Source organism: Tamandua tetradactyla, chromosome 2 (genome assembly GCF_023851605.1).
Source record: "Tamandua tetradactyla isolate mTamTet1 chromosome 2, mTamTet1.pri, whole genome shotgun sequence".
NCBI lineage: Eukaryota > Metazoa > Chordata > Mammalia > Pilosa > Myrmecophagidae > Tamandua > Tamandua tetradactyla.
In genome coordinates, this window is record NC_135328.1 from 141,888,694 (window position 1) to 141,912,381 (window position 23,688).

Consider the following 23,688-nt stretch of genomic DNA (forward strand, 5'->3'; position numbering starts at 1 on the left):
TTTAAAGGCAGGGAGTGTTAATCCTCCCACTTCATTCTTTTTCAGAATGCTTTTAGCTATTCGGGGCCTTTTTCCTTTCCAGATGAATTTGGTAGTTAACTTTTCCAAATTTTCAAAGTAGGTTGTTGGACTTTTGATTGGTACTGTGTTGAATCTGTAGATCAATTTGGGTAGAATTGACACCTTAACTATATTTAGCCTTCCTATCCATGAGTAGGGAATGTCTTTCTACCTATTTAGATTTCCTTTGATTTCTTTTAGCTATGTTATGTAGTTTTCTGTGTACAAGTGCTTTATGTCCCTAATTAAGTTCTTTCCTAAGTATTTGATTCATTTATTTGCTATTTTGAATGGAATTTTTCCTTAACTGACTTCTCAGCTAGGTCATTGCTTGTGTATAAAAATGTTACTGATTTTTGCACATCAATTTTAGATCCCACCACCTTGCTGAACTTGTTTCTTAGCTCAAGTAACTTTGCTGTAGACTTCTCAGGATCTTCCAAGTGTAGTATCATGTCGTCTGTAAATAATGAGAGTTTCATCTTTTCCTTTCAAATTAAGATGCCTTTTATTTCTTGGTCCTGCCTGATTGCTCTATCTAGAACTTCTAGCACAATGCTGAATAACAGTGGTGACAGTGGGCATCCTTGTCTTGTACCTGATCTTAGGGGGAAGGCTTTTAGTCTTTCTCCATTGAGTATGATGCTGGCTATCATTTTTTCATATATTCCCTTTATCATATTGAGGTAATTACCTTTGTTTCCTATCTTTTGGGCTGTTTTTACCAGAAAAGGATGCTGAATTTTGTCGAATGCTTTTCAGCATCAATCAAGATGATCATATTATTTTTCCTTTTTGATTTGTTAAGTGCTGTATTACATTAATGGACTTTCTTGTGTTGAACCATCCTTGCATTCCTGGTATAAACTCCACTTGGTCATGGTGTATAATTCTTTTAATGTGATGTTGGATTTGATTTGCTAATATTTTATTGAGAATTTCTGTATCTATGTTCATTGGGGAAATTGGCCTGTAGTTTTCCTTTTTTATAGCATCTTTACCTGGTTTCGGTATTAAAATGAGTATTAGCTTCATAAAATGAGTTAGTAGAGTTCCTTTTTACTCAACTTTTTGGAAAGGTTTGAGCAGGATTGGTGTTAGTTCTTTCTGGGATGTTTGATAAAACTCCCCTGTGAAGCCATCTGGCCCTGGGCTTTTCTTTGTAGGAAAATTTTTGATGACTGATTGAATCTCTTTACTTGGATTGGTTTGTTGAGATCTTCTATTTCTTCCTGAGTCAGTATAGCTTGTTTGTGTGTCTCCAGGAATTTGTCCATTTCATCTAAGTTGTCTAGTTTGTTGGTGTATAGTTGCTCATAGTATCCTCTCATGATTTATTTTATTTCTTCAGGCTCTGTGATAGCACACCCCTTCTCATTTCTGATTTTGTTTATTTGCATCTTCTCTCTCTTTGTCAGTCTTGCTAGTCGCCCATCAATTTTATTGATTTTGTCAAAGAACCAACTTTTGGTTTTATTGATTCTATTGTTCTTTTGTTCTCCCATTCATTTATCTCTGCTTTAATTTTTGTTATTTCTCTTCTCCTATTTGTTTTGGTGTTAGTTTGCTGTTCTTCCTCAAGTTCCTCCAAGTTTGCTGTTAAGTCCTTGATTTTTGCTCTTTTTTATTTTTTATTATTGGCATTTAGGGCAATAAATTTCTCTCTCAACACAGCCTTTGCCATTTCCCATAAGTTCTGATAAGTTGTATTCTTATTTTCATCCATCTCCAGAAATCAGATAGCTACTGATTTCTCTAGCAATTTTTCTTTGACTTAAGAGTGTGTTATTTAATCTCCATATATTTATGAATTTTCTCATTCTTTGGTGGTTATTGAGATCCAGCTTCATCCTATTGTGATCAGAGAAAGTGCTTTGAATATTTTCAAATTTATAAAGAACTGTTTTGTGCTCCTGCATATGATCTATCCTGGAGAATTTTCCATGAGCACTACAGAAGAATGTATAACCCCGTGCTTTGGGGTGCAATGACCTATATATGTCTATTAGGTCTAATTCATTTATCAAATTATTTCTCTATTCTCTTGTTGATTTTCTGCCTGGTTATTCTATCTATAGAGGAGAGTGGTGTATTGAAGTCTTCCACTATTATTGTTGAAATAGGTATTGCTCCCTTCAGTTTTGCCAATGTCTATCTCATGTACTTTGGAGCTCCTTAATTGGGAGCATAGATATTTATGATTGTTATATCTTCTTGGTGAATTGACCCTTTAATTAGTATATAGTGTCCTTCTTTGTCTCTTATCATGTCTTTGCATTTAAAGTCTATTTTGTCCAATATTAGTATAGCTACTCCTATTTTCTCTTGGTTACAATTTGCATGGAAAATTTTTTCCCATCTTTTCACTTTCAAACTATTTGTATCCTTGTGTCTAAGATGAGTCTCTTGTAAGCAGAATATAGCTGGATTATGTTTCTTAATCCATTCTGTCAATCTGCATCTTTTAATTGGTAAATTTAGTCCATTAACATTCAAAGTTATTACTGAAAAGGAGTTTCTTGAATCCACCATCTTATCTTTTTTATTTTATTTGTCAGATCTATATATTCTTTTCCCTCTTTCTCTTTGTATTGTTTAAATTACCTTTAGTGGTACTTTTCAATTAATTCTGTGCCCTCCTCAAGACCTCCCTCTCCTGTCCTTTTTTTTTTTTTTTAAGCCAGCAGAATCCTTTTAGTATTTCTTGTAGGGTTGATCTCTGTTGACAATTTGTTTCAAGACTTCTTTGTCTGTGATAACTTTAATCTTTCCCTCAATTCTGAAGGACAATTTGACTGGGTACAGAATTCTTGGCTGGAAGTCTTTCTCTTTCAGGATCTTGATTATATCATACTACTGCTTTCTCACTCTGCAATGCTAGTTGAGTAGTCTGAACTCAGTCTTATTTGATTTCTCTTGTATGTGGCAGACTGTTTTTCTCTTGCTGCTTTCAGGATTTTCTGTTTCTCTTCAACATTTGACAGAATGATTAGTATGTACCTCGGGGAAGGCCTATTTGGATTTATTCTGTTTGGAGTTCTTTGGACTCCTTTGACTTGTATATTTATGTCCTTTACGAGGATTGGGAAGTTTTTCCCCATTATATCCTCAACTACTCTTCCTAGCCCTTTACTTCTCTCTTCTTCTGGGACACCAGTGATTCTTATATTTGTGTGCTTTGTTTTGTCTGTCATGTCCCTGAGTTCACATTCAATTTTTTCAACTTTTTTTTGCCATTTGCTGTTTTGAGTCTTTGAAGTCAATTATCCTGTCCTCTATATCACTTATTCTTTCTTCTGTCTCTTCAAATCTGGTGTTGTGTGCCTCTAGTATGCATTTTATTTGATCAACAGAGTCTTTAATCTCTGTGATTTCCACTATTTTTCTATTTATTCTTTCAAATTCCTCTTTGTGCTCATCTACTGTCTTCTTGATCTCCTTTATATCATCTGTTATCCCACATTAAGTAAAGTTGTATGAACCTCTTTGTTGAGTTGTTCCAACATCGTGTCTCCTCTTGTATTTTAATTTGGTCATTAGGCAGGACTATATCTGTCTGCATTGTGATATGCTTAGTGATCTTCTGTTGTCTTCATGGCATGTAAATATCTTGATTTACTTTGGGAGTTGATTTCTTTCAGTAGTCTAAGGCCTTGTGTTTGCAAGATCGTTGTACAGTAGGGAGCAGAGCATGGGGTGGAGCAGCCAGTATAGTGATTTTTTTCAGGGCAGGTATGGGTGCAGGATGGGGAAATTATGCTGTTGCTTGCAACCATAGGTGCCCAGTGGCCAGGAAGTATGTAGCTGTGCAGGTGCCCCAGCCTGGGGGGCGTAGCTGGGGGTGTGCTGGTCTAAGGCATGGGGCCCTTTGTTCACATGCATAGAGCTGTGGCAGCAAGTCGGCATTATGCCTTCATGAACTGATGGCAGCTGTGACCCAGCTGTGCAAGTTGGCACTTTCTCAAAGCTGGGAAGTGAGGCTGAAGGCTGCGCGCATGTGTGGTTCTAGGACTGCTGTAAAGGGCAGTTCCCAGAGCTGAATGATGTGATTGGGGGCCCATGCTCATGCGTGGGCTTGTGAGTGCTGTAAATGGATGTGCTGAGCTTGGGGGGGGCAGGGGGAGGCTGTGCAACACTATGGGCAGAGGGCAGGGGTAGCCTAGGTATGGAGGTTATTACCCTCAACCTTCATGTGCTGGCAAAAGCCTGAAGGGAACAAGGAGGGGGAGGTAGTGCTTGGGAGGTGTGCAGGAGAGGTGTGTTGGACTGCACTTGAGGTGGGGGTGTAGGGCAGGTACATGCACTGGGGGCTGGTGCAGTAGGGGCGCCTGGAGTGTGGGGAATGGGAGTGGGTGATGAGGTTCAGGTACATTGGGTGTGGGGTGAGTCGCCGGTCATGGGGTTGTGCTGGTGAGGGTAGTGCACCCAAGGAACACAGCCTGGCTTACTTCCTAGTCCCACATTCCCATCTGTGCACTCCCACAGGCTCCGCAGCTCCGTACCTCCACACCAGTCTCCAGCTCTCTGCCTCTCAGTTCCTTGGCCTCTGCAATCAGGGCTGCCAGATGTGGTGTAGGAGGCCTTCCCAGATCAGCAGCACTCTCAAATTGCTGTCTCAATTGCCCTCCTATCCGTTCTCTAACTTTTCCATGGAGCAGGGCTAATACTGAGCTACTCCAGTCAGCCATCTTCCCGGAAGTCCTCTCTAGTATCTTTTGTTTCATAACCTACTACCTCAAAAGTTTGTGAATTAATATAACAACCCTTTTCTTATATTTCATACATTTCTCTACATTAGGAATTGGGGCCAAGCTCAGTAGTGTCCTTCTGTGCTTCAGTCATACTTAGCTAGAGCACAGGCTGCTCTGGAGACACCGTCACCCATCTGGTGCCAGCCCAGGGAATGCTTGGAATTGTCAATATTAAATGCCTACATGTGGCTTATCTGACATGGTGGTGTAGACTCACCTCAGAATAAGTGTCCCAGGATAACCAAGTGGATCTTTTTTTTTTTTTCTGGATCCAAAAAAGACATTTTATTTCCATATACAAAATACATTTATTTCACCACAATATCACAAAAGCTTTAAATAATTTCAGTAATGGTATTAAGCACAAAGACTAATAGAGATCACTTATAACATGGACTGTGTTAGTAAATAATTCTCCTCTGGCTATGGAAACTTAGAACAAGTTACCTGCTTCCAATACACATAACATTTTCAAACACCTTTCATCATATTAAGACTGCCATTTTCTTACATATGTTCTGTGACTAAGCATGTAATCAGTCTGTTCTGGCTTAATAATTAGATCATCTCCAACCTTCACATCTCTATCTGCTGTGCTTGTTGTCCTGAAATCTGCCCATCTTCTGACAGAGTTACTGTAGTTTTGGAAAGTGATTTTAGGCCAATAGGCCATCTGATCTCCTCCTTTGTGGTTAGTAATAAATCCTTTATTTTTCTGAAATGGTAGTGTCTCAAACACTGATCATTTGAACGCATTGAGCAGAGAACCCAGTGTTGTTGATAAGTACATTTTAACTCAGAAACAGAAAATTTTGTAAATACCTCTTTCTTCTACACATGCTTAATTATCAACAAATAGAAATGGGCAATTATCCATGCATATAACCTTGTAAACACCCATAAAGGTAGCTTTCATGTAATAGAAAATGTACTTGGTCTCAATTTAAGATACCTGGTTTCAAATTTTGGCCCTGAATCTGCCCAATTTCATGACCTTCAATAAAATACTTACATATGAAGTACCTTTTTCTTTTCATCTAACAGATTGGATTAATAATGCCAAATAATATGCATAAAGTCCTTAGCATATTCAAGGGCTCAATAAATATCTTTAGATATCACTATTGGTAGTATTATCGTAGGGAAAAATAAGAAGCCTTCTGAAGTTACCCAGATAGATGTGTACATTGCAGCCTCATTGTGCTGGATAGATATAGATGTTTCCTTTTGACACATGGGGAAAAATGAAGCTTTCACTACTGGGAGAGCCAAGGGGCATGTAAGATCAAAGTGGACAGAAAGTCTTAAGACGTTAGAAGCTAAAAACTGGATGAGGTTCACATGCTATTGGCTCATGTCCACAGCAATAGAACTAGGCACCTTCCCCTTGTCAAGCTGACAACTGAATCTAACTACCACATGTCCACCTCTTGTCAACTTGGCAACTATATGCATCACCATAAATTATATCAGTGACACAAATTCTCTTCTGGCTGTGGACCTATGAATCTCAAAACAGACTATCTGGTGCCAATATGCAAAGGAAGGACAGTCACAGGATACTTAGGGAGAAATTGGAAGGAAAACCTGCAGGGCAAACACCACTGGATTTCAAAGTCTGAAAGTCATTTATCCTTCATCTTTAGAGTGGCAGTCCACCCTTTCCAAAGGCCTATGCAGTGGCCCACCTCTTTATGAATCGACCTCGGGGAACATTGAGGAGACCACCTTTTTCTTGATTCCATTTTCTGGGCAGCAGGGCCACTCCTGGGTTCTCTGCCATTTCTGGGGCACATGTTCAACCCCTCCATGTGGTGGCAGCCAGGCTCTCCCCAGTCCTTCAAGGAGTGTGCTGTACCTTCTCCAAGGCCTGAGGTTGCACGACTCTTCCACTGCAACAAGGTAGGAGACTCATCTTTGTCCTTCAGGGTAAACTCACCCTCTCCATTTATATGGGTGGGTCCATTCTCCTGGCCAATGTTTCTTGGCTTCATACCCGAGCTTACATGGTTCTCACTCTGCAATTCCAATTTGTTCCTTTTGTGGCCCCCTTTGTCCAGATTGGCAGTGGTTCTGTTTACACCAAGAGTTTCTTCAAGCACTTCAGGACTTCTCCATCGTTCTCTTACAGTTCCTCCAAAATCTTCCCCTTAGCCATCCAAAAAACCATTCCAACATATCTGGTACTTGCAAACTGCAGCAGCACCCCACTCTCCAGTACCAAATTCTGTTCTAGTTTGCTAGCTGCTAGAATGCAACACACCAGAGATGGATTAGGTTTCAATAAAAGGGAATTTATTGAGTGCTTGCCTGCCATGCCCGAGGACCCGGGTTCGATTCCCGGTGCCTGCCCATGTAAAAGAAAAAAGGGAATTTATTTCATTAGTTCCTCAGAGGAAAGGTAGCTAACTTTCAACTGAGGTTCTTTCTTATGTGAAAAGACACAGGGTGATCTCTATTGGCCTTCTCTCCAGGCCTCTGTGTTCCAACAACTTTCCCTGGGGTGATTTCTTTCTACATCTTAAAGGCCTGGGCTGAGCTGTGAGGGCTGAGATGAGGTGTACTGAGCTGCTTGGGCTGTGCTATGTTGAATCTCTCATTTAAGCACCAGCCAATTAAATCAAATATCATTCACTCCAGCAGGCACACCTCCTAGCAGACTGTGGATGTAATCAACAACAGATGAGGTTCACATGCCATTGGCTCATGTCCACAGCAATAGAACTAAGCAACTTCACCTAGCCAAGTTGACAAGGGGTGGACTATCACAGTCAGGTTCATATGTCAACTTAGCCAAGTGGTGGTACCTGTTTGTCTGGTTGGGCAAGTGCTGGTCTGTTGAGATGAGGACATTTCATAGAATTAAATAATGATCATGTCAGCTTCATCCACAGCTGATTTGTAATCATCCAAGGGAGAGCGTCTTCTGCAGTGAGTGATGCTTGACTTAATTACTGGGAGCCTTTTAAGGAGGATTCAGAAGAGACAGTCTCTGTTCCTGCTTTAGCTGGTGAGCCTCTCCTGTGGAGTTCATCCAGATCTTCCACTGGAATTGTTGGCTTCACAGCCTGCCCTGTGGATTTTGGACTCTGTGTTTCCTTGGTCATGTGAGACACTTTTATATATTTTATATTTGGGAGTGTTCCCTGTTGATTCTGTTTCTCTACAGAAACCTAATACAGTCACATAACATTCATGATTGTTTTTTTGTGTGTGTGTGAATTGCCCCTTTTGTTAATATATAATGTTCTTCTTTGTCTCATAAACTTTTTGTACTGAAAGTTTATCTTGTCTAATATTGTATAGATACCTTAGCTCTTTTTTGGTTACTGCCTGAATGGAATAACTTTTCCAGCCTTTCATCTACTTGTAACCTTTGGTCTAAGGTGAGTCTATTACAGATAGAATATGGACATATCATTCATTTATCCATTTCATCAATCTGTGCATCTTAATTGGAGAATTTAATACATTAACACACAATGTTTTTATTCTTTAGATAGTACTTGAACTATATTATCCTAGGCTTTTATATGTCTTATTGCCTCTTTTTTGGTCCTCTAAGGGACCCTTACTGATAATCTTCATGTCTCACTCTCGTCCAATTCTCTCTCCCTTGTCTCTTCTATTCAACTGGCATAAATGCCCTTTAATATTTCTTGCAGGTCAGGAATCTTGTTAATGAATTCTCCCAGCTTCTGTTTTTTAATGAATATTTTAAAACTCTCCCTCATTTTTGAAGAGTTTTGCCAGTTGAAGAATTCTTTGGTGGCATATTTTCTCTTTCAGTAGTTTAAATATATCATTCCAGTACCATCTCACCTCCATGGTTTCAATGATATGATGGTAGATATGTCTTTTTTGCAGATATGATGCACAGATAGCATTTCTTGTTCTTTAACACTATCTTCCCTGCCTGAAAGTGCGGTTTGGCCCAACCGCTAAACTATCGGGGACCCTCTACTCCTCAGCTTCTCACTGCTTGCTAGACGACAGTGCCGCACACAGAAAAGGGGCTCGAGCCGGGGGTCAGGGTCCAAGGGGTGCGCGCAGGAGACCTCGCTGCGGGTCTAAAGGACTGGAGGCCGAGTCAATTAAGGCATGAAGCGAGGTAGCTTTATTGTTGGTAGACGCTTATGCCAGGGCCGCCAGTAGCTAAAGACCACGAGGCTCAGCGAGCCCTGGATTATATACAGTTTGAGGAGAGGCAGAGTTAGGGTGTGGCCTCCAGGGGAGGGTAGCCAATCACACAGGGAGGACGGATGAGTGACTGTGACCATAGAGATGCTGTTCCTGAGTGTACTTGTAGCAGTGGATGTTGGGCAGGTGGAGGACTAAGGAGAAGGCCAATAGGGTTAAAGAGACAAGACTGCATCATCACTAGTCGCCGGTGAGGCTTGTAATTCAGAGGCTTAGAAGAACCGGACGTGCCAAAATGGCAAGGGAGGGAGAGAAAGAGACTAAGCCACCAGGCCAAGAATAAAATTATGCCACAATTCCTCTCTTTTTCTTTTTTTTAAAGAACACACTTGTGTGACAAGTGGCGGGCATGAACCTTTGCTGGGAGGGGCAGTGATAAGATTCCCCTTGTGTGCAAGGCTCAGGGTTTCAGGGGAAGGGTATGTGCTGAGCCGACCCTTATGCAAATCTCATGTGCCCCAGAAGAGCCAGAGGAGGTCTGTTAGAGTGACCCTCTTCTGTGATTCTTGCGTCGCACCCAGCGGTGCCCATCTGGTGGACCCAGATGCACGTACTCTGGTAACATGCAGCCCCCGTGGGGGAGTGTGAGGAATGTGGGCAGGCGATGACTGTTATAGCCTATGGGAAGCAGGAGAGACTAGTCCTCCACTGTCCCCAACCCGAGGGTGATCAGTCCTCAGGAGAGGCTAGGCCTGCGAGTCAAACCTGGGCTTGTCTGCGTTCTTCCACAGAACAGTCCGGGCGAGTAGGCTGAACATAACAGCAGCCAAAACTGGGCCTCAGCTCGAGACCGGCGACAGAGAATGAGCAGCCTAGAAACGAGAAATGTTGAGGAGCACTAATGAGAATTTTATAGGAAAGGTAGTGCTATAAGTTGCGTGGGCGAGCAACGCTAGCTAACTATACCTGCGCTTGCTGCCGGTAGCCTGCATAAGAGAAAGGGTTTAGAGTTGTTAGAGCAAGAAGTTTTTAGGTATGCGGTGAAGATTTAGTCTCGCAAGGTGAGACGGGGCATAGAATGGTTAGCTGGGATAGGAGTAACACAGATTTTAGTGAAGGGGTACCGTCCATTGCAAACAGAGGAGGCAAGTTTACAAGGAGCTTTTACATTTAGAGCAATTAAGTCTCTTTGCTGTTGTACATTGAACACAGCGCTATGCAACAGATGGTTGACATTTTTTTGTGTCTCCAAAGCTTGAGAGGTCGTTTGGGTCATGTCGAGGAGGGTTTCCGCAGTGACAGAGGCTTGAGTGAGGGTCACGGTGGCAACCGCACTGGCTGCTATAGCGGCAACGATGGCGGCGGCGATGGCGGCGGCGATGGGGCTACGTGTTGCGCTGGGCAAGTTGTTACAGGATTCCTAGAAACAAGACTTAAAAGGAGAACTTATTTTCGGCACCTGCTAAAATCCTTTTAAGATGAAGTCCCAACAGAATACAGCCCAGCAGCTGGGGTCCGGTTACCCTGACTGCCTGCATCACTTTGTCCCGCACAGCTATTTTAATTATTCTTTTAATTAAAGGAGAAAAACTAACAGGTTAATACACACTATGATATGGCAAGCAAAATTCTTTAGTTCATGAGACGTTAGTGATGGGGTAAACCTGTACTGATTAGGTTGATATCTACCCAGGTTACTGGAGGCAAAACATTCATTGAAAAGGTGTAAGGCTAGTTTCGCCTGCCATGTGAGCTTAATATGTTGATTAATGGCCTCGACTGTCTTGTTGCTAGTTTTTAACAATGAGAACAGTGGTTCCAACTGTTGGGTTGTTACGGGGAGGGCCGACCTGACCCAATTTATTTGCCCGCAAAGCTGTTGTAACTCATGCAATCGTAGGCGTTCCGGAATTTCAAATGAAAATTTAGTAGGTGCAACCTTTTGACCAATGGTATAGCCCAAGAATGTGTAGGGAGGAGTGGTTTGGACTTTATCGGGCTGGACAGTTAGCCCCAAACTTTGGTGATTAGCGATTAGCAATGACAAGACAGTCTGCAATTGTTCCTGAGTATCCGCTCCTACAAGCACATCGTCCATATAATGGAGAATAGTGGCTTGCGAGCGGAGAGGCTGCACAGCAACATTCACATATGCCTGACAAATGGCTGGGCTATTTCGCATGCCTTGTGGCAGAACCTTCCATTGATAACGCTGTGCTGCCCCCATGTGGTTAGTAACTGGCACTGTGAAGGCAAACTTTTCTTTGTCCCTGTCATGCAACGGAATAGAAAAGAAACAGTCTTTTATATCTATGGTGGCTATCTGCAGATGTTTAGCAAGAGCTGCAGGGTGAGGCATGCCAGGCTGAGGGGACCCCAAGGTCGGATATGCTTGTTAATTTCCCTGAGGTCATGAAGAAGTCTAAATTTGGTACCTCCCTTTTTACTGATGACAAAAACTGGAGAATTGTAAGGACTACGTGATGACTCTATGTGTCCTGCGGCTAATTGCTCTTGCACTAGCTGCTCTAGTATTGTTAACTTGTGGGACGGAAGTGGCCACTGCTCCACCCAGATAGGCTCCTCTGTGTCCCATTGAAGAGGAGTGGGTGCTGGAGGTGTAACGCGAGCAGTGGCGCAAACTATTGGGGGGGCTGTGAGGTAGTATCGGTCCCTACATCTGCGGGAATGGCTCGCCCCCAGAGGGCCTGGCCGATGGTGGTTAGGAAACATTCTTGAGGGGGCTGCGTGGTAATATATGCCCCTGAGGCCGCTAGAATGTCTCGCCCCCATAAGATCTGGTCAATGGTGTTTAGAAACAACGGCCTGAAGACACCTCGGTGGCCTTCTTCATCCTCCCATGTAAGGGGAATGGCGGCTCTTGCCGAGGGGGCAGAGCCCGTGGCACCGATTACTGCGGGCCCTGAGGTAGTTGGGCACAGATTCTTCCATTTTGCAGGAAGGCATGAAATTTCTGCTCCCGAGTCCACTGTACCTAGAAGCCAATCGGCTCCGATTTTTAGTTTACGGGTGGGTTTGTTCGGGGTTATAGGGATGGTCCACATTATGGTTTGGGGGTGTTCCTGCTGACACCCCGGGTCTCTTGGGGACGGGGCTGAGACCTGCCCCTTTGGAAGTTTAAAGGTGGGTTAGGTGCGTGGCAATTGCGTGCCCAGTGATAGCCATTGTTACACTTTGGGCAAGGGGTTTTGGGCTTTCTCTCTTGCCAGCGTTTTCCTTCCGGTGGCTTGGCCCCCGTGTCTCTCGGGTCAGGTTGCTTAGGACACTCCCGAGCAAAATGTCCAGACTCACCGCACCGTAACATTCATTAGTAGCTCTAAGTGCGAGTGCTAGGGAGTCAGCAAGATCTCTTGCGGAAGGGTTAATGTTGGAACAAGCAAGTACCCAATCAGAGATGGACTTCTCTCTAACGCCTGCCAGCGCTTGTCTGAAGATGGGACGGGCTCCCTCAAATATGAGTTCCTTAGCTAGTGCATCCTGCCCCTGATGATCATATATTTTGTTTTTGCAAGCCTCTTGTACCCTAGAGACAAAGGAGGCGAAATCCTCGTCTGTTTTCTGAATTAACTTGGTAATTTGTTCTGGTCTGGAGGCTGAACAATTATGGAAGGCCCGCATGGCTACTTCTCGTAACTGAACCCAAAACCCATACGGGGCAGCGGCATAGACCGCTGGGTCGAAGTACCGACCGCTCCCGAGGAAAGACTCGAGAGGGATGCCGAGGCCTGGGGGCCCTCCTGGGTAATCTATTTGTCAAGCAGCCCGCTCGGCCTCTGAGTTGAAGTGCGCCTTCCAATCAACATACTGGCCTGGGGTGAGAATAGCTCTGGCTAGAGTTGTCCAGTCATGAGGTGTATTAAGCTGCGTGGACATTTCCTCTAGCAGGTGGGTTGCGTATGGACTTGCAAACCCATCTTCCTTGACCGCCTTGCGCAGTTGCTTGATTGCCTCTGCACTGTGAGGATACCAAGCAAGTGGGCACTGCTGCGTCGGCTGGAGATTCATAGGGAAGCATCCAACCACGGGCGGCGGGAGGGGCCGCTGGGGCTCAGTAGGCCATGCCGCTGCAGCGGACTGAACAGGTGGGCTACCAGGCCAGACTGGGCCGGCGGCCGTGGCCCCGGAGTCACAAAATGATGGACGGGTCTCACAAAATGGCGGAGGAGGGGCATAAGATGGCGGACCAGGCTCCTCCCCTGTGAGAGGAGGGGTCGAGGGAGTGTCGTTCCGCTTTTTTAACTCCGGAGGAGGCGGAAGTGGGTTGGGAGGGAGTGAGTTACAAGATGGCTCCTGGCCACTCCCTTTCGGGAGGGCGGGGTAGAGGTTCTTCCTGTGGCTTTGTTCTTTACTCAAGGAAGAAGCCGGAAGGCCGCCATTTGTATCCCTCGGGGGATCTACCTCTAGCCGATTATTAAGCTGATCGAGCAGCGACTCGGCGACCGAGTCTGACTCAGAATCGGAGCCGTCAGCCTCCGCGGCCCTCGCTCGGGCCGGGCGGCCGTCTGTCAGCGGCGAGGAGCCCTGAAGGCAGGAGCGAATGGCAAGGAGAGTGGGGAGCAACCCTGGAGGGAAACGCTTACCCTCGTGCTCCATTTTGTCCATTACTCTCGCAATTAGCTGATCATAAGTGTCTATACTCCACAGGTGGCAAGTCACTAGCCACGGGTTAAAAGGAAGCAGGAGATCCCAATAAACCTGCAGCTGCTTAACAGAGACTTTACACTTATGAGTGTCTAAAAGCGCCGCTAGGGCACGGACCTGTGGTGCCTGCTGCCGAGTAATTCTGCTACCCATGTTAACCAAAATTTAGTGAGACAACTAGCCACTCCGATCAGGGCCTAGGACTTCCTTGGGAGTTTATTTGGGTGGCTAGTGCCGAGGGCACTTACCTTGGATGAGGTCCTAGGGTGCCGTGGGAGTTCGCCGGGTGAGGAGAGAGGGGTCCCTGTTCGGGCACCACTTGCGGTTTGGCCCAACCGCTAAACTATCGGGGACCCTCTACTCCTCAGCTTCTCACTGCTTGCTAGACGACACTGCCGCACGCAGAGAAGGGGCTCGAGCCGGGGGTCTGGGTCCAAGGGGCACGCGCAGGAGACCTCGCTGCGGGTCTAAAGGACTGGAGGCCGAGTCAATTAAGGCATGAAGCGAGGTAGCTTTATTGTTGGTAGACGCTTATGCCAGGGCCGCCAGTAGCTAAAGACCACGAGGCTCGGCGAGCCCTGGATTATATACAGTTTGAGGAGAGGCAGAGTTAGGGTGTGGCCTCCAGGGGAGGGTAGCCAATCACACAGGGAGGACGGATGAGTGACTGTGACCATAGAGATGCTGTTCCTGAGTGTACTTGTAGCAGTGGATGTTGGGCAGGTGGAGGACTAAGGAGAAGGCCAATAGGGTTAAAGAGACAAGACTGCATCATCACTAGTCGCCGGTGAGGCTTGTAATTCAGAGGCTTAGAAGAACTGGACGTGCCAAAATGGCGAGGGAGGGGGAGAAAGAGACTAAGCCACCAGGCCAAGAATAAAATTATGCCACATGAAAGAACTGAATTTTGGTTTTGGAAAAATCCAATTCCTTCTTCACACAGTTCTTCCCCTTGAACCAACTTTGAAGCTACATCTGATTTACAGACTTGATATCCCACTGAGAGAAGATGACTGATATTCTCCGCATCATGTCTCTGAACAGCTTTCTTTCGGATGAATCCAGCATGACCCACTCTGCCTGAGTAAATTCTATAACTATATCTTTCAATTTCACTAACTCCTCACAGACTCCTGCAACTCCTATACCGAAGGATGATCCTAGCTGCCCATTCCAGGGATATGAGATCATTCAAACTCAATTTTCCTTGGGATCTTCAAAACCCATGTTCATCCTCTATTTAATATCTTCACCTCCTCTTCATGTTCAAGAACAAAAGAAGGTCCTCAATTCATTCTGCTCTTTCCAATTCGTCACAAAATTTCTCAGGGCTATAAATTTTACTCTACCTACTATACTCCTGAATGCAAACTAACATTGAAGAAACAACAATTCTTTTCATTACTTCTATTTACAAAATTTGAATAAATTCTGATGATGCGTTCATCAAATTCCACACTCAGAGGTTCTTTATCAGTCTAGAAAAGGTAACATTTTCCTGGAGGACTCTCCTTCAATGCAGTTGAAAGTGCGATCAATCTGTATTTAGGGTGGGCAATGGTGGCATAGTGGCAGAGTTCTCACCTGCCATGCTGGAGACCTGGGTCCAATTCCTGGTGCCTGCAAGCACATGGCCCAAGTACTCCATGAGCTATGGGCACCTCCTCTGTGGGTCAACCAAGTAGATCTTACTTCTTACCAAGCTTCAGAAGGCACTTGGTATAACTTCTATCACAGTTGATTGGTTATGAGCAAGTCTTAAGACCAGCCCAGAATTAAAAGAAGAGAAATTAGACTCCACCTCTTGATAGAGAAATGCTAAGAGCACATTTTAGCAGCCTTCATTGGGCTGAGGTAATTGTGGTGGCCACCACAGCATTATCTTTTGGACTTTTCATCTCCTTATCACCTCTCTTACACTCCTCCCTCCTCCCATTTTTCCCTTTATTTTCTTACTATCCCATACTTCTCCCCTTTCAGCAAACTAAACTCGTGGGCCTCCCGCTGGATATTACTTAATCCTTTCCTCCACCACCCTCCCCCACACATCTTCAATTTCTTCAACTCTTGAGTGAGAGGTTACTGTAACCACTGCAATAATAGCATATCAGTCTGGAAGGGATTTTATTGATTCTGGATTCCCTTTACATATGAGGAAGCTGAGGCACAGAGAAGTGAAGGGAATATTCCAAGGGCCTACTTCAAGTAAGTAGCAGAACTCTGGATAGCCCAGCACAAAATGTAGCCTGCGGTGGGGTCTCAAAGATGTAAAGAGCGTGTTTGCCATTTCTGACTGCCACTTGTTTCTGTTTTACATTCATTGCCTCACCATCATGATTTTCTTTTGACCTGCTGGGTCAAAGGGGTGAAAGGAATGATGCAAGGCTTCTTTCCCTGGAGTGGCCTGCCTCAGCCCCAATCTGAATCCCAGACTTCAGAGGTGGATGGGGGACAGTGGATGGAGCAAATCAGGATCAGTGAAGCCTGCCCCCTCCATTCACTACTCTCCAACCAAAACTTTGGCTGAGAAGACACAACTTTACAGCCAGACCCAAGAGAAAACAATTCTGTTATGTTAAAGTCTGTTTCCTCTAATAAGAACTCCAAAGAGGAGGGGACCAAGACCCAGAGGGCATCCAGGTTGGACCACCAGATATCTCATAGCCTCAGGGGTAGATCTTGAGGGAAAGGGAAGGGCAGGAGAAGATGCAGAGCATTAGCACAATTGTTCTGGGCTCTGTGTAATTAACAATGTAAGAAATAACCTGCCAAAGAGCAGCTCAGAATATTTTTAATCCTCCAGCTTTAAGCCCCAAGGTGTTTAGGCGGTGACATGGGTGCATTGTCAGTGAAGTAACCTTCAGGCAACAGCAAGAGTCCTGAAGAACATCTGTTTGACTGGTGCAGGGGCAGAAAGAGTATCTGCGAGGACTGTGTTGATAAGAAAGGATGGAAATAATTATTTGCCTAGATATAGCCTGTCACCTCCTTTAGGGGAAAGGTCATGTCTTCTTCAGTTATGGGTCCCCAGGCCTGCCGTGGGCATGGGACATAAGGACCCACATAAAGACCTCCATGATCATGGGCTGCGGTGGTCACTAGTCGTTCCCCTGTATCCAGGCACAATTCTTGCCAATGATTCTGGCTGCCTATGAGTCCCCACCTCCCCATGAGTCCCCACCTCCCCAGCAGCTCCTTCCAGCAGCCCTCATCTCACTGGAGGGAGTTTTAGGACATGGGGAGACACTGCTAATGATTTCCAGTTCCTCCTTGCCCACATATGCCAGACTGAAGCAGAGAGTGCTCAGCCAGCGCTTTGGAGGTGAAGAAGGAAAACGCCTCCTGGGGAGCTTCATGAAACAGGAAGCCAGGAGGGAAAACTAGCAGATGACACCATGCTCGCCATGTGCCCTTCCAGCTGAGAAAGAAACCGTGACTGTTTTCACCATGTGCCTTCTCACTTGAGAGAGGAAAGCCTAAATGTCATCAGCCTTCTTGAACCAAGGTATCTTTCCCTGGATGCCTTTGATTGGACATTTCTATAGACTTGTTTTAACTGGGACATTTTCTTGGCCTTAGAACTGTAAATTAGAAACTTACTAAATTTCCCTCTTTAAAAGCCATTCTGTTTCTGGTATATTGCATTCCAGCCATTAGCAAACTAGACCTTACCCAGGGTCTCTCCTTTCTGGAGTGCCCTGGGTTCTTGTTGTTGCCAGTGACCCTCCACGGCCCCACGTGTTTCTTTCTGTCAAACTATAAATAAAGGAGCAATTTCTTTCCCTTCATACTTCTCTTTTTAGGAAAAAAAGAAACAAAATAAAGAAAAACCACTAAACCAGAAGAAACGTTATCAGCTGAGAGTCAAATTTCCCATTCTCTTGATGGCCAGAGCCCTTTCATGTCTCTTATTCATGCGGCCTGCTACTGAGGCTGCTGCAACTTGAGTTGGAAGTGTAAGAGCAGCTGCAGGCAATAGAAGGGATAGCAGAGGTGGCCACCTGCAAAATGGAAGCCCCAATTCAGCCAGCCACAGAGGAGAGTGTCTGATGGCATTGTTCTAGCTTCTCTGTAACATACACACATAGAGAGAATTATGTGACTTCCCATAATAAGTCTTGTTGGCTTTCTTCAAAGCTGCTAATCAGGCTAGTTTGAAAGCATTTGGATGGCCCAAGTCATCTTTGTGAGGCCACATACCATAGCAGTTTAGAACAAGGGCTTTAGAGTCAGCTGGGCCAGGATCCAAATGCTGTCTCCAACACCTATTCATTCTGCCACTGGAGGTAAGCAGCACCCCTGGAGTTTCTTTACCTGGAAAGTGGGGACAGTGGCAATAATACCAGACTCAATGGGTTCTGATGATGATAGTAAAGAAAATAGATAGCATGGGGCCTAGGAGAAGCAACTTTTAATGTTATTATTAGAGGCCCATCATTGATATATGATGGAAGGATATGGGCCAAGCCTGTCAGTTCTGGGTTATTCAATAAAAATAAACCGTGAGCTCAAATGGACAAACTTGTCTTATCATCTTGCATTCTATAACCTTTGCTTCATTGCAGAATCTTTTAAATTTGGGTGGGCAAAAACAAAAAAAAAGCACCTGCACAAAATTGCCCTTTTCATTTTGGCACCGACCTGCATGCATCTCTAGCAAGATGAGCCCCTGCTCTGAAGAAGCAATGGGCTGTTGGGGGTGGGGGAGACAGTGATCCTGCCTTGAAGAGATAGCTGGGGGGATGAGGACAAAGGCTATGTGACAGTGTACAGCTCAAAAAGGGCAGCAGGGCATAAATACGGCTGTGCAAGTTTTGTAGGTTGAGTGGTTACCTCTCTTGCCAGGAATGCAATGAACCTGTCAGGAGCTCACACTCCATCTCTGTGACTTAGAAGAGTTTCCTTCTGAGATTCAGAGTTCCTACAGCATCCCCTGTCTCAGCAATACTCTGAGTCCCCCATTTCCCACCCTGACCTCCGGGAGGCTCTGGGCCCTGTGTGGTAAGCCTGGTTGAGAGACCTGCTGGAGAGCCAACTCTGTACCCCGCTGTGCTGCTGATTCTTCATTTATCAACAAGATAAAGAAAGACCCAGTGACCTGCCTTAACAGTGTCACCATTAAAACACAATTTTGCAATGAGTGGTGACGGTATGCTTCCCTCCTACCCGGCACAGAGAGGGCCTGCAGTGGGCCTCTTCAACATCATCATTGGCAAACTGCAGCACCAGCCCTAGAACAGGAAATATGATATATTTAAGAATGCCCCGTGTTTGGGAGTGACTTTATTAGGATCATCAAGAGGGGAGAAGTGATTGACATGCACAACCCAGTCCGAATGGTGACTGTGGACACCGCATGCACCAGCCCCTTCCTCCCCCTCCCTCATGTCATGCTGCTGACCCAACTAGTCACTAGCTACCAGTACCAGACTATCAAGGAGAGCGGCCACAAGGCTAAGACCTTAGAGCTCACCAGGTTGCTGTCCTTGAACTACCTCCATTCATGACTGGGAGAAACAGCAGCAGTGCCTGAAGTTTGCCCCTGGCCGTTTTTGCTACCCGAAGCTGTGTACCCCTCTAGATGATCAGGAAGACCTCTTTGAGTATTGGGAAAAACTCTTTTCTCTCCTACGACCACCAGTGGACAGTAACAGCAATAGCCAGGCCATTCCCAAGGGTGTTGTCAACATGTCCTCAAAGAGCATCAAGGTTGCCATGGCAGGAGCTGCAAGCAAGAACCACGTGCAGTTCCAGCATGGTGGTGTCAGCTGTTCTCTCTTGAGAACAGCATGAGTGTGGCAGAAATAGATGCAGAATCAGCAGCAGAACCACCTGTCGCCATCTCAGTGAGTGAAGCCAACAACACAGGACAGGAGGCAGGTCCACGAGTCTCCCAGACCAATGCCAAGGCCGGGAAGTAAAGGGAAAGGGAACAAAGGGAAAAGAACAGAGCTTCTGGGGGAAAGAAAACTTCCCATCACCTAACACTGGTGAAATTAACCAAAAGACAAAAGAACGTTGTATAAGCCAAACATCATCAGGCAGGTCCTCATCTAGCCACAGATCCCCCAGGGAAGCTAAAAAGCAAAAAGGACATGGGGACAGCAAGCCTTCTTCCAGTAACAAGAGCATCAGCCACATGCCTACAGCAAAGGACTCCAGGTTTCCTGGCAAATCTGGGAGTATGGTTACAGCTAATTTGGGCTCTACAAACAAGGGGCTAAGTAGGATCAGCTCTTCCTTGAACGCCAGTGCCAGCTTTATAAATCATCACCCTTGGCTTGGCGTAGAGATGTGGACATCATGTCCAAGAGAGTAGAGAGGAGCAGCATGCAGGCCATCCTGGAGACAGCAGAGTGTGACCAGGGTGCCATGACATTGGACACAACAGAGTCAGTGACCTTTGGATTCCATTAAGTAGCTTCAAAGAGGACCAGGGTTAAGGGAAGTATCACCAGAGAGCTTATTCCAGTTTTCCTTCATAAAAACTTAAATAAAAATTTAAATAATATCAGAATGTCATGCTGTGTTGTTTTATTTTCCATGTCCTGCAGCCTAGAAGTAACCTCAGAGTGGATTGTGATATCAACAGTGCCGCAGCCATGCCCAGGCAAGGGGAACCCTACCTCACCCATGCTCAGCAGAGCTGCATGCAGCACTCCAGAGGGCTCCATGTTGCCAACCCATTTCTAGTTCTAGCTCCTCAAGGCTGTGGCTGAAAGTTGGACAGTGGGTTGGGAAACTTCATATCTTCCTCTCTCTTATACAAAGTTATGTTTCTCCTGAAGGTTCACAAGATAGCAACAGCCAGACTCATACTTCCCTGGATATTCAGTGGAAAGAGGAGTGCAGTAGCATTTGTTGCAATTAGGACAGGGAAGACTAGCAATTCCAACCCTACATCTATATTCCACAGAAACTGCCACCCGTGTTCTAGGAGACAACTACAAGAATGTGTAACAGCAAAAGAGAGGAAAAGCCCCAATTTCCACCAACAGAATTGATACGATTGGATATGAACAGTGAGATATTATACAACAGTGAAAAATGAATAGCAGCTACATACATGGTGGTGAACTCACATGTCCTGGGTTCCTGTGGTGCTCTTATGCCCTTAGATTGTTCTCTTCGCTACCCCCATGCCTCAGGGAGGGCTTTACCTAAAGAGGTGAGTGGGTGACTCACTCTTCTGCCAGGGTCCCAATGTGTGACTCAGCAACTTATGTTCTTTGAGTCTCAGTGTCCTCATGAAATGGGGATATCATATAACCAAAGTTTCTTGTGATCATTTATCTAAAATATTTATCATTTACAATTTTTCAGAGCTTGGATTTTTGTCATGTATCACACCTGTGTATATATAAAAGGATTTATATATATATATAAATATATATATGGAAAGAATATATAGGGAATAAAAGGACAATTTCAGAGATGTTAAAATGTGAAAAATACATTAATACCTTATACTCATCAGTTTGCTCAATAAATGGAACATTTTAACACTCTTGAAGTCCTTGTGTCCACCTCCTTTATCTCCGACCTTCCCTTCCTTCCTGGAGAAAACCACTATCCTGAATTTTGTGTTTACCATTCTCTCATTTTTGCCTACATTTTGCCAAAGAGGTATGTGTGAGTATGCAAGCTGCTGGAATGTGATAGCTTCTATATCACATAAATAGAATAGCTTCTATAAAGGGAATTTAATAAGTTACAAGTTTACAGCTCTAAGCCTATAACTATGTCCAAAATAAGGCATTCAGGGAAAAATATCTAAATTCAAGGAAGGCCAATGCATCTGCAACACCTTTGTTAGCTGGGTAGCCACATGGCTGGCATCTGCTGGTCCCTTACTCCTGGGCTCTGTTGCTTTCAGCTTCTGTTCTTGAAGGGGGCCCTTCACTTTGCCTCTCTGGGGCTGGGATTCATCTCTCGGTTTCCCTTGGCTTTCTTGCTTGTTAAGCAAGGTTCTGGCTTGCTTAACATCTCACGGTTTTCATCTGCTGGGCTCCACATCCGTGTCTCTGTTCTATAAGTGTTGGCATCTGTGTGAGCTCTTCTCTGAAGTTCCTGTAGCCCTCTCTCTGTTGGCTAGGAGGCTTCTGTCATTTCTAACTCTCTCCAAAATGTTTCCTCTTTTAAAGGATTCCAGTAGATTAATCAAGACCCATTTGAAATGGGTAGAGTCACATCTCCATCTAATCAAAGGTCACACCCACAAATGGGCGTGTCACATACCCATGGAGATAATCTAATCGAAAGTTTCAATTTCTCTGTCGAAGGATGTTATGAAATGTTCATATTTTTAGTGCTTGGCATAGAATGCTCTCAATTATAGTCCAGGGATAAATTCTGTTATTATGGTAGTCACTGAGTGGCTTCATTAAACTTTCTCTCTCTTCCACATTCCATGAAAGATTTCGGTTCTTTCTGGTGATGTGTCCCAAGAGTCTTTCCCCTGGCCCCCTTCCTGTCAGCTAGTCTCAGGCTTGACTTTGATACCTGATGTGAAGGGAAGTCTCCAGGAACAGCTGTGTGCAGGAGCCTGGACAGCAGCCAGATTAGCGCAGAGTCCAGATCAGAGAAGAACAGGGAGGGTTCCAAGAGGGAGGTCTCCAGGACAAACTGCGTTGATGCGTTATCTCATGCTCTTGCCTATACGTAGTGTGTTTTAATCTGTTGTAGAGTATGGGAAAGATGTAGCAGTGATGGATCCACAGAAGATGAAGCAAACTTAAAAATGGCTCAAGTGTTAACATCAGAAAATAAAAACCAAACATGAAAAGATAATAGTCATAAGATAGCAAATGGACCTGCCAGGTATGAAGAATACTTACATAGTCATCATGCAGATGACATTTACAAGAAAAAAACTATTGGAATGATGGTGGGAAGGAAAGGGGGCAGACTCACGGATCACATTTCGTCTTCTCTAATAGGAAGAAGACCTAAAATGGAAAAAAAATCAATAGAATACATGTATAAGCACAGAGTTAAGAAATATGGGCCTAAGTATTAGAAGAATCAACTAAATGAGATGGCAATAAATGAATTTTATTACCTCTCTTTGTCACAGGGATATTCATGAAGATGATTTATATTGGATGGCAAAAGGATGTTGATTTCAAGGCCCCCAACCATTTTTTAATATAGAAAATTTGATATTAAAGGTCACAGATCAAACTATTTTTAAAGGTGTCTAATCCCAAATTGGATAAAGTTAAACTGTGAAATAGTACAGCTGTTGTTGTATATGCTACATCAACTTTTTAAGATGGTTTTTCTTGGGTATGATTTATCATTATAAATACATAAAAGCACTTTTATGCCCACTTTTCAGGATTTAGGGCAGAAGAATATCACTATTTAAGATATTTATAGTTGTGCGATCATTTTTATTCTGGAAACTTGCTTATCTTCTCCATTAATTTAGTGACAGGTATTGCTGTGTGAATAGGAGGTAGGGAGATGACAGGCGTGAATCAGAGCATATGGGGGAATGTTTCTTGAAAGAGGAGCGGCATGTTATAAATCCTGAGGGGTATATAGAGAAAATGAAGAAGTACAAATTAGGAAACATGAATGGGGATATTACGGAGACAGCAATTTATGGTGGTGTTATAGGGAAATACATTCAGAAAAGTAGAATAGAGCCAAGATGGTTGGTTAATTAAATTTAAGACAGTCTAGAAGTTATATCTTTAAGTTTGAAAGGCATTCATTTATTTAATTACATTTGTCTTTTACCTGACATCCAGAAAAATATCTGAACATGCAATATGGTTTTATTTCTCTTAATCACCTTAATCATCTGGGTGGCAAGAGGGAGGGAAGTGCATCACAGGCAGAGGAACAGCTAATGTCATCTTTGTAAGAAAGTCCTGAGGAGGTGGAATGATCTAATGTTAAGTACATTTTCTGTGGAATAGAGCATATATGGGTTTAATCCTAACCCTTTCTTTTTTTTATTTAGATACTTCTATTGAGAAATCTTCACACACATACAGTCCAGACATAGTACACAATCAATGGCTCACAATATCATCACATAGTAGTATATTAATCACCATGATAA

General features: G+C 44.2%; 1 protein-coding gene across 13 annotated transcripts in view; it reads right to left on the minus strand.

Moving 5' to 3' along the window:
• Positions 1–10,389: 10,389 nt before the first annotated feature.
• LOC143674017 (uncharacterized) overlaps positions 10,390–23,688 on the minus strand; it is a 49,418-nt gene continuing 36,119 nt past the window's right edge. For 2 of the 13 annotated variants that reach the window (XM_077149245.1, XM_077149249.1), the window contains exons 4-5: positions 23,416–23,531; positions 10,390–22,561 (exon numbers count right to left, since the gene is read on the minus strand). In XM_077149245.1, coding sequence (XP_077005360.1) covers positions 12,726–13,766 — 1,041 coding nt within the window. In that variant the 5' untranslated portion in view covers positions 13,767–22,561; positions 23,416–23,531 and the 3' untranslated portion in view covers positions 10,390–12,725. The remainder of the gene's footprint in view (positions 22,562–23,415; positions 23,532–23,688) is intronic. The other 11 variants (XM_077149256.1, XM_077149255.1, XM_077149254.1 and 8 more) reach the window with 11 other exon arrangements.